Consider the following 14,366-nt stretch of genomic DNA (forward strand, 5'->3'; position numbering starts at 1 on the left):
TGGGTAACAATGGTTCCTTGCTTCTCCTAACCTCTGTGGTGTCACAATGCATTCCATGCCATTTTAGGCCACTTGATGTCACAATGAATCATTTGATTCTTGGCCTCCATGGTGTCATAATGGTTCCTTGTTTCTATTGGGCCCCATGCTGTCACAATTCATCCCTGGCCCTTTTACGCCCCCTGGTGTCAAATGGGAGCCTGGGATTATTAGCCTCCATTGGGTCACAATGGATCCTTGCTTCTCTTAACCCCTGTGGTGTCACAATGCATCCCATGCCCTTTTAGGCCACTTGATGTCACAATGAATCATTTGATTCTTGGCCTCCATGGTGACATAATAGATCCTTGCTTCTATTGGTCCCCGTGCTGTAACAATCCATCCCTGGCCATTTTAGGCCCCCTGGTGTCACAAGGGATCATTAGATTGTTAGCCTGCCATGGGTCACAATGGTTCCTTGCTTCTCTTAGCCCCTGTGGTGTCACAATGCATCCCATGCCCTTTTAGGCCACTTGGTGTTACAATGAATCATTTGAGTCTTGGCCTCTATTGTGTCATAATATTTCCATGTTTTTATTGTGCCCCATGCTTTCACAATTCATCCCTGGCCCTATTGCAACCCCTGGTGTCACAATGGATCATTAGATTGTTAGCCTGCATTGGGTCACAATGGTTCCTTGCTTCTCTTAACCTCTGTGGTGTCACAATGCATCCCATGCCCTTTTAGGCCACTTGGTGTTACAATGAATCATTTGAGTCTTGGCCTCTATTGTGTCATAATATTTCCATGTTTTTATTGTGCCCCATGCTTTCACAATTCATCCCTGGCCCTTTTAGTCCCATTGGTGTCACAAGGGACCATTAGATTGTTAGCCTCCATTGGGTAACAATGGTTCCTTGCTTCTCCTAACCTCTGTGGTGTCACAATGCATTCCATGCCATTTTAGGCCACTTTGCTGCCCGATCCCAAAGAGTAAAACACAAATCAACAAAGTTGTTTTGTGCGGTGCTTTATTCAGGGCCCGGGGACCTGAGGACTAGCGTCCAAAGTCAAAGTCCCAACCCCTTAGTGAATCTTACACAGTTTTATACCCTTTTACAAATCTTGCTTCACCATGGCTACATGCTATGGTCCACATACTTCACATCAAAGGCAGCAGTCATTTTCGAGATAACACTTCTAAAGGTTATAACTCTTGCACGCCTGCCTAAGTTAAGACAATAAGATACCTTTCTAACGGTTATAAATCCTACATGCTTGTCTAAACTAGAACTATAGATTAATCCCACACCTGTTTATTGTACTTCATCAGTAAATTCCCTACTGTTCCTATAAATAACCAGTTGGTCCTTCTTCGCCCCACTGGCCCTTAACTCATTATTCTGTAGCTCAGCACATTCCCTGGCTTAGTTCCCAGGGCCTACCTTGCACTAGCTACAAACTGCAGCCTTAGCATTACTACCACTAACTATTAAATGTATATGTATATGCTAACAACTCCCCCCTTTTGAGCATCCTTCAATCTTCTGCAAGGATGCTCAACTTCTTCCCTCCATTCTTCATGTAACCGTCTCTAAGCACGAAGGAGGCGGTGTGTTCCCAGCCGGTTGTCCGTTCCTGGTCATAGCCTTCATTATTCTCCGGGTATGAATTCCTTCTCTGGTGATTACTCCTAGAAGACATCTGTAAACTCCATACACAACTCCAATTAATATCAACAATATTATTGCATATTGAACAATTGAGGATATCCAACCAGAGACCTGGATCCCTAGAGAGCTGAATATTGCTCCAATCCAGTTATATTCCGCATCTTTTGCTATTTCCCTAGTTTTAGATTCAATATTCTCCAATTGATCTATATCTTTTTCTACTTCCTTTGTCACATTTGGGATATGAATACAGCAATGATCTGTCTTCCCATGCAGATATCCACAAACTCCATGCTCTCTTAGTAACAGCATATCTAATGCCATCCGGTTTTGCAATGTCATCCGAGTGGTTGCCTGTAATTGTGAATTTAAATCTTTAAATCCCTTCTTGGTGGCTGCTGCTAATCTTTCGGTCTGTCCCAGGAGTCTATACAACATTTCCCTATTTCGATATGTGGAGATAGGTGCAAATAAAGATTCTAGTGCCCATCCGAATTTTACTCCCCCTGACGGTTCATGCCACTCATTTTCTTCAATAATGTCATCTCCTATGTCTCTCCTTTGCCTGGCCTGTATTTCTTGTTTATTAAGTTTAGATTGTTTCCAGAATGGACATAAGGTAGGAACTCCTAAAGTTATTTGAGTTACCATCCCATCGATCGGTATATGAGTGGTCCATTTCCCATGTCCCATTACCCAGACCAAGTTACCAGGGCTTCTGATAGTGGTAGTTTTGCAATCTACTTGTTTGTTACCGGCCATCTCTCCCCTAATTGTATGATTGTACCCTCTACATTCACATCCCCACTTGAGTAACACTCTTACTGGTACCAAACCTATTTCTGCTTCTGGAGTATCACAAGTAATAACTCGTGAACAATTCCATGTCTCTGTTGTCCCAGTTGATGTCCTCTGAGCTGTCTCTGTTGTTAATACTCTAGTATAGGTCTGGTTCTTATTTCCTGTCCATTCAATGCACCAATTCACAGTTCCTAGGTAACTATATGTCTCTAATAAACTTGGTCCCCAAATTGCTCCCCAATCGTCTTCTAAAGACTGTGATTGCGTAATGTTTTGACATACTTCTTCATTTCTTGTGCGTTTTACCTGCATCCAAACCTTATTACAGGGTTCCCTTATTGGTCCTTCCACAATGCATTTGTTCATTTTACTAACCCACGCATAGTAGCCTGGCATTTGCTGGCAATCTTTTTCCAACATATTCCTAATTAATTGGCATCCTTCCTTCTTTTCTACATACTCCTTTGGTATCAATTTACAACTCCAAGTAAAATCCACGAATGCCCTGGGTAAAGTTTTTACTGGGATGATTCCCCACGGTATCGGCTCCCCGGCTGCCTGTGGCAAAGGTAAACAGGCTGTAATCGAGGAAACATTCTGCACTTTACCAAAGTCCCGAATTAATCCTACTATCAAATTTTCCTGTTCCTGACTGCGGGGAAATGTTACATCTATGGCTCGAGTTCTTCTGTGAGTTCCTCTGATGCTATTAAGATAAACTGCAGTTATTGCATGTCCCCGCCCACTATAGACCCCACGTTGGCCAGTGATTCCACCTCTCAAATGCGACCAAGCCCTGACGTTTCGTATTCCAAAGTCACCCATTTCTCCACATGAGACTATACACAAGTATCTACTTCCGAATTTCCCAATCTTCAGATCAGTAATATTTAACCATCCTCCTCCCACGGTTCCTTCGGACCACCAGCTAACTCCTTCGCTGATTTGATTCCACATTCCCTGAGAATTTTCCCTCCACCACTTAACTTGTATCCCATATTCACACTCGTTTTTCAATCGGAAAGTACAATTCATTCGCAAAGGAGGACTGTCCCACATGTCTACATAGGTTGAGGTTGGAATGACCTCAACATCCCCCTTCTTGGTACCATCCCCTAATAATGACATTACCCGTAATTTCAAGTTACCGTAGTCGAAACTATCTCTGATCCAGACTCCACATAAATACTTGTCTTCAGATCCCGAAGTTACATTTATCAATTGTAGGGTAGTGTTTCCCATTTGTGTTTTCATATCCCAAGTTGTGACAATACCTGTGTCTACCCAATCCATATCCTTTTTCCATCTTACATTGACTTCTTCGGATCCAGCTCCCTGGTCATTGGTGAATGAACAAGTCAGATTTACATTCATTCCTTCAACCGCCATAGTCACCGGCTCTAGAACAGTAATCACAACAGATTCATGAGTTAAAGTTACTTGACATGACATGATCAGTCCAATGATTAAGATGTAGGCCTTGGGTCGGTGGGTTTGGCTCGAATAACCATCTTGGTGGAAGACAGTGGCTGCACTTCCCAATGAGTAGGGACTTTCTTGATCCGGGTGTAGTGGATCCAGTTGTTGATGCCCTCGACTTTTGCCGCCGTGAAGGTTGTCATAATCACCTGACGTGGACCCTCCCATGATTCCTTCAAGGGGTCCGTGCTCCAGTTCTTTACATACACCCGGTCTCCTGGTTGGATGTCATGGACTGGATTTTCCAGCGGCAGAGGGCGATTCCACTGCAAAGCACCTCTCAAAGCTGTAAGAGTCTTGTTAAGAGATAGAACATAGTTAAAGAGCATTTGGTCCCCAACCACGTGAGGATCACCTTTTAATGTTGTTGCATGATATGGTCTGCCATATAGTATTTCATATGGACTTACTCCTACCTTTTCCCTGGGTTTAATCCTGATTCTTAACAAAGCCAATGGTAATGCTTGCGGCCATTGAATCTTAGCTTCTTGACAGATTTTCTTAATCTGACCTTTCAATGTCTGATTCATTCTTTCTACCTGCCCACTTGATTGAGGTCTCCATGGGGTATGTAAATTCCATTTAACATCGAGCACTCGTGCTATGTTTTGTACTATTCCGGCCACAAAATGTGGTCCCCTATCTGATGAAATTCCCAGGGGTACTCCAAACCTAGGAATAATTTCCCTTAATAAGGTTTTGACCACCTCCTTAGCCTGGTTAGTTCTGCACGGAAAAGCCTCGGGCCATCCCGAAAAAGTACATACATATACCAGAAGGTATCTGTACCCTTGAGCCCTGGGCAACTCTGAAAAGTCAACTTGCCAATAATCACCTGGCTCTGGTCCTACCTGTAATTTTCCTAATTGAATCTGCTTCCTCACTACAGGATTGTTCTTTATACAGACTGGGCACATTGCATTAACTCGTTTAGCTAAAGTCAACATCTGGTTAGAAATGATTTCTTTCTTTAAAAATTTAACCAATACCTCTGCCCCCCAGTGGCATTTGTTGTGTTCTGCTTCTAAAATTATTTTCATGATCTTGACAGGTACTAATACTTGCCCTATGTCGGTCACATACCACCCTAACGCGTTCTTCTGGTCATTCACAAGTCTGGCCAGTCTTTCATCTTCTAAGGAGTAATCGGGCTTCTGCTCTAGGTGAGGAGTGACTGGGCTTACCTTTGTCGGAATCAATGCCAATTGTGTCCAAACCTCACGTGCCACTTTCCGAGCAGTAGCATCTGCTAGATTATTTCCTTGGAAAATTTTTCCTTCTTCCTTCTGATGTCCTCTCACATGCATTACTGCTACTGCAGCTGGTTTATGCACAGCATCCAAAAGAGATAGGATTTCGTTTCGATGTTTTATAGATGTCCCTTGAGAACTTAACAGTCCTCTTTCTTTCCATAATGCTCCATGGACATGCAGAACTCCAAATGCATATTTAGAGTCAGTCCATATATTTACCTTCTTTCCTTGACTCAAAACCAAGGCGCGAATCAAAGCCACAATCTCTGCTTTCTGCGCTGATGTTCCCGGGGTGAGGGCTTTAGCTTCCACGACCTGGAGAAGCGTTACCACCGCATAACCCGCATACCTGGTCCCATTCTCGACGAAACTGGATCCATCTGTAAACAGTTCCCAGTCCGGAGACTCCAATGGCACGTCTTTCAGGTCAGTGCGGCTAGCGAAGACTTGTTCAATGACTTCCACACAGTCGTGGGTCAATTCGCCTTCTTCCTGCTCACTGCGGAGAAATTCTGCTGGATTGATATGGTTAGTTACTTTTAGCTCAACATCATCTTGTTCCCTTAATATTGCTTGATATTGCAACATTCTGCTGGAGGACAGCCAATGCCCCCCTTTTTGTTCCAGAACTGTTATCACCATGTGAGGCACAAACACTTCTATTTTCTTACCCAAAGTCAATTTTCTTGATTCCTGAATCAATAGTACAGTAGCTGCCACGGCTCGCAAACAGGACGGCCATCCAGAGCTGACTGCATCTAGTTGTTTCGAAAAATAGCCGACCGGACGCTTCCATGATCCCAACTTTTGCGTGAGTACTCCTAAAGCCAGTCTCTGTCTCTCATTTACATATAATTGAAAGTCCTTAGTTAAATCAGGTAGTCCCAATGCCGGGGCTTCTTTTAGTGCTTGCTTTAGCCCTTGGAACGCATTCTGCTGTGGCTTGTCCCACCGTAACTGTGTCTCTTTTAGTGCCTCATATAAGGGTTTGGCCAGGAGTCCGAAATTCGGTATCCACAGCCGGCACCATCCTACCATTCCTAGAAAGGATCTTAGTTCCTGATGATTTCGGGGAATAGGTATGGTGCAGATGGCTTCAATTCTATTTGCTCCTAATCGCCTTACTCCTTGTGTTATTTCACAGCCCAAATATAACACACTTGTCCGGATGAGTTGGGCCTTTTCTTTCGAGACCCGATATCCAGCCTGGCCTAGCATGTTCAATAAGCTTATAGTTAAATTTAGGCAAATGTCCCTTTCTTCTGTGGCCAGAAAAATGTCATCTACATATTGAAGTATTACATGAGAAAAGGGAGATTCTTTTACCTGTGTTGTTTTCCATTCCTCCAATTCCTTGGCTAACTGGTTCCCAAATATTGTGGGGGAATTCTTGAATCCTTGCGGAAGTCGTGTCCAAGTAAGCTGTTTCTTCCGGCCAGAGTCAGGGTCTTCCCACTCGAATGCAAAATATTTCCTACTTTCAAATGCCAGAGGGATGCAGAAGAAAGCATCTTTTAAATCAATTACTGTAAACCATTGAAATCTTTCAGACACAGATGTTAACAAAGTATAGGGGTTTGCCACCACTGGGTGGATATCCTTGGTTATATTATTTATAGCTCTCAGATCCTGAACTAACCTATATTTACCATTGGGTTTTCGTACTGGAAAAATTGGGGTATTAAATTCTGAGTCACATTCTTGCAAAATACCTTGGATTAAGAATTGAGCAATCATGGGGGCTACTCCTTTCCTAGCTTCTAACTTAATCGGATATTGTCTAATCCTTACCGGTTGGACTCCCTCCTTTAGCTCAACCACTACTGGTTGAGCTGCCTTAGACTTACCTGGAGTGCCGGTTTCCCAAACCCAAGGTACCACTGCCTGTTCAACCTCTTCAGGAATTGGGGTGGGCTCTACCTCCTTAATCACAAATAGTCTAGATATTTCTTTATCAGGAATTTCTAATTTCACTCGTCCTCCTTCAAATAATATTCTCACATTTAGAAGAGATAACAGATCCCTTCCAAACAGTGACTCTGGGCAATTAGGCATATACAGGAATTGATGATCAAATTCTTTTCCCCCGAATTTTATGTCTAACGGCTGCAAAAATGTCCTCTCTTCTACTTGCCCAGTTGCCCCTATTACTTGAATTTTTGCATCACTTAATAACCCTAATTTTGTATTCAAAACCGAATGTGTTGCTCCCGTATCAACTCTAAATTCTCGTTCTTGTCCCCCTACCTCCAATACTACCTTCAGATCCTGATCTAGTCAGCTCTGATTTTGATAGTTGCCTAACACAAATGCCTGAGCGACATCTACCGGCCCCGTGGTAGCTCCTGCATTTCCCATAGGATTTACATTTCCCACATTACCCATTCCCCATTTGACTGGACATTCATTTTTCCAGTGACCTAACTGTCTGCAGAAGGCGCATTGATTAGGACCCAATTTTCCTTGCCCCCCGAAGGGATTTCCCAATCCTCCCATTGCTCCCCTTCCCAAATTCTGCTGAATTATGCCCCTTCCTCGACCCATACCACCCCGGCCCCGTCCTCGTCCTCTTGGGCTTCCTCCCGTAGCGTGTTGCAATACTGCTAAAATATTTGCCTGATGTCTCTTTGCTGTCTCTTTTTCTCTATTATTATATACCTTCCATGCCACTTCTAGCATTTTCTCTAGGTTCCGAGTGTCCTCCCCTTCTAACTTTTGCAGCTTTTTCCTAATATCATCCTGAGATTGCCCCATAAAAATCAAAGCCAACTGTAATTTCCCTGCCTCCCCATCAACCTCTAAATTAGTAAATCTTCGTGCAGTTTCCTTCAGCCGCTCCAGGAATGCTGACGGGGACTCACTTTTATCCTGTCTTATGGAATACAGTTTTGACCAATTCATTGTTTTTGGCATCCCCGTTCTAATCCCTTCTATTATTAATTCTTGATAAACTTGAAGTCTTTTCCAACCCCGACTGGTGTTAGGATCCCACCCGGGGTCCTCTCTCGGGACCAAGTCATTTAGAGTTCCATCCATCATTTGTACCCTCAACATTTCCCTGGCTCGTTCTGTCATTGCCCGTAACACCATCTCTTTCTCAGTTGAATCCATCAAGGTATCTAGTAACACCTGTAAATCATTCCAATCAGGATTTTGTGTTTTTATTATCATTTTTACCACTCGAGCAACCTTGTCCGGATCCTCCCGGTATGACCCTGCTGCTTGTTTCCAAATTATCAGATCCCCAGGTGAGAACGGGACTTTAATAAACACCTTCTCACCCTGAGGTCCCATAGCTTCCCTTAAAGGGGCTATCAGTTGGGGTTTTTCCCTATTTTTCCTCCCTTGTCTAGTTCTTTCTGCAATAGGGGTTCTCGGTATATTACGGGTATGACCGGGAGATGGCTCCCCAGGACAAGGTATTATCGATTCCTGGGAGCCCTTCCCCATTTCTGGGGTTTGTATTATTTCTCTTTCTTCTTTATCACTATCTTCCTCTTCCGAAGCTAATTCTGCAGGAGGGGCACTAGGAGCTACAAGCAAAGATAGGTCCTCTTCCTGGCTTGTCAGCTTTGTCAAACAACCATTACACCTATTCCTTTGCCTACAACCTTGACAATTTTGTTCCTCTACCTGTAATACCATAATACCACATTCTTTCTGCCATTCGGGTTTGCCTTTTAGGGTATAAAACAAATCCAAATAAGGAATCTCATCCCATTTTTCATTTTCCCGTAAAAACTGCATTAACGGGGATATCACACCAGGGTCAATAGACCCATTAAGGGGCCACCCCGAACTTCCAGTTTCATATTGTGGCCACCAATGATTACAATAATCAATCATCCTTTCCCTTTTTAACTCTTGATGGAACCCTTCTCTTTTCCAACGCCCCAACAAACATCCTAACGGAGTATTTTCCGGAACCTTTTCATTAGATTGAACCAAAGCTTTAAACGTTTTAAATGGCATCATAATAACACAATCACACAATACTATCTCACAAACACACTTCCAACAGTCACGGCTACAACAGATATTGATTATCAAATTATTAACCAATAAACCAACGGATACTGATTATCGAATTATTAACCAACAAACCAACAGACACTGATTATCAAATCATCAACCAACAAACTAACAGACACTGATTATCAAATTATCAACCAACAAACCAACAGACAGTGATTATCAAATTACTAACCAATAAACCAACAGACACTAATTATCAAATTATTTAACCAACAAACCAACAGACAGTGATTATCAAATTATTAACCAATAAACCAACAGACACTAATTATCAAATTATTTAACCAACAAACCAACAGACAGTAATTATCAAATTATTAACCAATAAACCAATAATCAACCAAACTTGCCACTTCTCGACGCCGCGAGGGGCAAGTGCCGATCCTGCGCAGCTTTCGCCGCGTCTAACGGTCGGGGCCTAGGCTTTACCAACCAGAGACGTCTTCTGCCCAACCCTGCGAGGATCGCCGCCTCGACTTATCAGGCAGGCACCTAAACCAAATAATAAAGCACCTTCGGGCTTACCTGTTACAGTTGTCCGTCAGGCGCGGGGTCGGGCGCGGGTCGATGACTCCCCAGGAATCACCTGGTGCCGGCGTGGAGTGGATCAGCTCGCGAACCGCCCCAGCCACCTCCGGAGTCCTGCCGCGGTCGCCAAAAACTGCTGCCCGATCCCAAAGAGTAAAACACAAATCAACAAAGTTGTTTTGTGCGGTGCTTTATTCAGGGCCCGGGGACCTGAGGACTAGCGTCCAAAGTCAAAGTCCCAACCCCTTAGTGAATCTTACACAGTTTTATACCCTTTTACAAATCTTGCTTCACCATGGCTACATGCTATGGTCCACATACTTCACATCAAAGGCAGCAGTCATTTTCGAGATAACATTTCTAAAGGTTATAACTCTTGCACGCCTGCCTAAGTTAAGACAATAAGATACCTTTCTAACGGTTATAAATCCTACATGCTTGTCTAAACTAGAACTATAGATTAATCCCACACCTGTTTATTGTACTTCATCAGTAAATTCCCTACTGTTCCTATAAATAACCAGTTGGTCCTTCTTCGCCCCACTGGCCCTTAACTCATTATTCTGTAGCTCAGCACATTCCCTGGCTTAGTTCCCAGGGCCTACCTTGCACTAGCTACAAACTGCAGCCTTAGCATTACTACCACTAACTATTAAATGTATATGTATATGCTAACAACTTGATGTCACAATGAATCATTTGATTCTTGGCCTCCATGGTGTCATAATGGTTCCTTGTTTCTATTGGGCCCCATGCTGTCACAATTCATCCCTGGCCCTTTTACGCCCCCTGGTGTCAAATGGGAGCCTGGGATTATTAGCCTCCATTGGGTCACAATGGATCCTTGCTTCTCTTAACCCCTGTGGTGTCACAATGCATCCCATGCCCTTTTAGGCCACTTGATGTCACAATGAATCATTTGATTCTTGGCCTCCATGGTGACATAATAGATCCTTGCTTCTATTGGTCCCCATGCTGTAACAATCCATCCCTGGCCATTTTAGGCCCCCTGGTGTCACAAGGGATCATTAGATTGTTAGCCTGCCTTGGGTCACAATGGTTCCTTGCTTCTCTTAGCCCCTGTGGTGTCACAATGCATCCCATGCCCTTTTAGGCCACTTGGTGTTACAATGAATCATTTGAGTCTTGGCCTCTATTGTGTCATAATATTTCCATGTTTTTATTGTACCCCATGCTTTCACAATTCATCCCTGGCCCTATTGCAACCCCTGGTGTCACAATGGATCATTAGATTGTTAGCCTGCATTGGGTCACAATGGTTCCTTGCTTCTCTTAACCTCTGTGGTGTCACAATGCATTCCAAGCCCTTTTAGGCCACATGGTCATACAATGAACCATTTGATTCTTGGCCCTCATGGTGTCATAATGGTTCCTTGCTTCTATAGGTCCCCATGCTGTCAGAGTTCATCCGTGGCCCTTTTGCGCCCCCTGGTGTCAAAAGGGATTCTAAGATTGTTAGCCTGCCTTGGGTCACAATGGTTCCTTGCTTCTCTTAACCCCTGTGGTGTCACAATGCAACCCATGCCCTTTTAGGCCACTTGATGTCACAATGAATCATTTTATTTTTGGCCTCCATGGTGGCATAATTGTACCAGGTTTTAATTGGGCCCCATGCTTTCACAATTCATCCCTGGCCCTTTTAGGCCCATTGGTGTCCTAAGGGACAATTAGATTGTTAGCCTCCATTGGGTAACAATGGTTCCTTGCTTCTCTTAACCTCTGTGCTGTCACAATGCATCCCATGCCCTTTTAGGCCACATGACGTCACAATGAATTATTTGATTCTTGGCCTCCATGGTGTCATAATGGTTCCTTGTTTCTATTGGGCCCCATGCTGTCACAATTCATCCCTGGCCCTTTTACGCCCCCTGGTGTCAAATGGGATCCTGGGATTATTAGCCTCCATTGGGTCACAATGGATCCTTGATTCTCTTAACCCCTGTGGTGTCACAATGCATCCCATGCCCTTTTAGGCCACTTGATGTCACAATGAATCATTTGATTCTTGGCCTCCATGGTGACATAATAGATCCTTGCTTCTATTGGTCCCCATGCTGTAACAATCCATCCCTGGCCATTTTAGGCCCCCTGGTGTCACAAGGGATCATTAGATTGTTAGCCTGCCTTGGGTCACAATGGTTCCTTGCTTCTCTTAGCCCCTGTGGTGTCACAATGCATCCCATGCCCTTTTAGGCCACTTGGTGTTACAATGAATCATTTGAGTCTTGGCCTCTATTGTGTCATAATATTTCCATGTTTTTATTGTACCCCATGCTTTCACAATTCATCCCTGGCCCTATTGCAACCCCTGGTGTCACAATGGATCATTAGATTGTTAGCCTGCATTGGGTCACAATGGTTCCTTGCTTCTCTTAACCTCTGTGGTGTCACAATGCATTCCAAGCCCTTTTAGGCCACTTGGTCATACAATGAACCATTTGATTCTTGGCCCTCATGGTGTCATAATGGTTCCTTGCTTCTATAGGTCCCCATGCTGTCAGAGTTCATCCGTGGTCCTTTTGCGCCCCCTGGTGTCAAAAGGGATTCTAAGATTGTTAGCCTGCCTTGGGTCACAATGGTTCCTTGCTTCTCTTAACCCCTGTGGTGTCACAATGCAACCCATGCCCTTTTAGGCCACTTGATGTCACAATGAATCATTTTATTTTTGGCCTCCATGGTGGCATAATTGTACCAGGTTTTAATTGGGCCCCATGCTTTCACAATTCATCCCTGGCCCTTTTAGGCCCATTGGTGTCACAAGGGACCATTAGATTGTTAGCCTCCATTGGGTAACAATGGTTCCTTGCTTCTCTTAACCCCTGTGGTGTCACAATGCATCCCATGCCCTTTTAGGCCACTTGATGTCACAATGAATCATTTGATTCTTGGCCTCCAAGGTGACAAAATAGATCCTTGCTTCTATTGGTCCCCGTGCTGTAACAATCCATCCCTGGCGCTTTTAGGCCCCCTGGTGTCACAAGGGATCATTAGATTGCTAGCCTGCATTGGGTCACAATGGTTCCTTGCTTCTCTTAGCCCCTGTGGTGTCACAATGCATCCCATGCCCTTTTAGGCCACTTGGTGTTTACAATGAATCATTTGAGTCTTGGCCTCTATAGTGTCATAATATTTCCATGTTTTTATTGTGCCCCATGCTTTCACAATTCATCCCTGGCCCTATTGCAACCCCTGGTGTCACAATGGATCATTAGATTGTTAGCCTGCATTGGGTCACAATGGTTCCTTGCTTCTCTTAACCTCTGTGGTGTCACAATGCATTCCAAGCCCTTTTAGGCCACTTGGTCTTACAATGAACCATTTGATTCTTGGCCTTCATGGTGTCATAATGGTTCCTTGCTTCTATAGGTCCCCATGCTGTCAGAGTTCATCCGTGGTCCTTTTGCGCCCCCTGGTGTCAAAAGGGATTCTAAGATTGTTAGCCTGCCTTGGGTCACAATGGTTCCTTGCTTCTCTTAACCCCTGTGCTGTCACAATGCATCCCATGCCCTTTTAGGCCACTTGATGTCACAATGAATCATTTTATTTTTGGCCTCCATGGTGGCATAATTGTACCAGGTTTTAATTGGGCCCCATGCTTTCACAATTCATCCCTGGCCCTTTTAGGCCCATTGGTGTCACAAGGGACCATTAGATTGTTAGCCTCCATTGGGTAACAATGGTTCCTTGCTTCTCCTAACCTCTGTGGTGTCACAATGCATTCCATGCCATTTTAGGCCACTTGATGTCACAATGAATCATATGATTCTTGGCCTCCATGGTGTCATAATGGTTCCTTGTTTCTATTGGGCCCCATGCTGTCACAATTCATCCCTGGCCCTTTTACGCCCCCTGGTGTCAAATGGGATCCTGGGATTATTAGCCTCCATTGGGTCACAATGGATCCTTGCTTCTCTTAACCCCTGTGGTGTCACAATGCATCCCATGCCCTTTTAGGCCACTTGATGTCACAATGAATCATTTGATTCTTGGCCTCCATGGTGACATAATAGATCCTTGCTTCTATTGGTCCCCATGCTGTAACAATCCATCCCTGGCCATTTTAGGCCCCCTGGTGTCACAAGGGATCATTAGATTGTTAGCCTGCCTTGGGTCACAATGGTTCCTTGCTTCTCTTAGCCCCTGTGGTGTCACAATGCATCCCATGCCCTTTTAGGCCACTTGGTGTTACAATGAATCATTTGAGTCTTGGCCTCTATTGTGTCATAATATTTCCATGTTTTTATTGTGCCCCATGCTTTCACAATTCATCCCTGGCCCTATTGCAACCCCTGGTGTCACAAGGGATCATTAGATTGTTAGCCTGCATTGGGTCACAGTGGTTCCTTGCTTCTCTTAACCTCTGTGGTGTCACAATGCATTCCAAGCCCTTTTAGGCCACTTGGTCTTACAATGAACCATTTGATTCTTGGCCCTCATGGTGTCATAATGGTTCCTTGTTTCTATAGATCCCCATGCTGTCAGAGTTCATCCGTGGTCCTTTTGCGCCCCCTGGTGTCAAAAGGGATTCTAAGATTGTTAGCCTGCCTTGGGTCACAATGGTTCCTTGCTTCTCTTAGCCCCTGTGGTGTCACAATG

At 44.2% G+C, this 14,366-nt stretch overlaps 1 protein-coding gene across 1 annotated transcript in view; it reads right to left on the minus strand.

Annotated features, from left to right (window-relative positions):
* Positions 1-3,920: 3,920 nt before the first annotated feature.
* LOC134052759 (uncharacterized) overlaps positions 3,921-14,366 on the minus strand; it is a 38,168-nt gene continuing 27,722 nt past the window's right edge. The window contains exons 2-6 of the mRNA XM_062507392.1: positions 9,754-9,885; positions 5,223-7,033; positions 4,999-5,117; positions 4,785-4,840; positions 3,921-4,168 (exon numbers count right to left, since the gene is read on the minus strand). Coding sequence (XP_062363376.1) covers positions 3,921-4,168; positions 4,785-4,840; positions 4,999-5,117; positions 5,223-7,033; positions 9,754-9,885 — 2,366 coding nt within the window. The remainder of the gene's footprint in view (positions 4,169-4,784; positions 4,841-4,998; positions 5,118-5,222; positions 7,034-9,753; positions 9,886-14,366) is intronic.

This window comes from Cinclus cinclus, chromosome 23 (assembly GCF_963662255.1).
Source record: "Cinclus cinclus chromosome 23, bCinCin1.1, whole genome shotgun sequence".
NCBI lineage: Eukaryota > Metazoa > Chordata > Aves > Passeriformes > Cinclidae > Cinclus > Cinclus cinclus.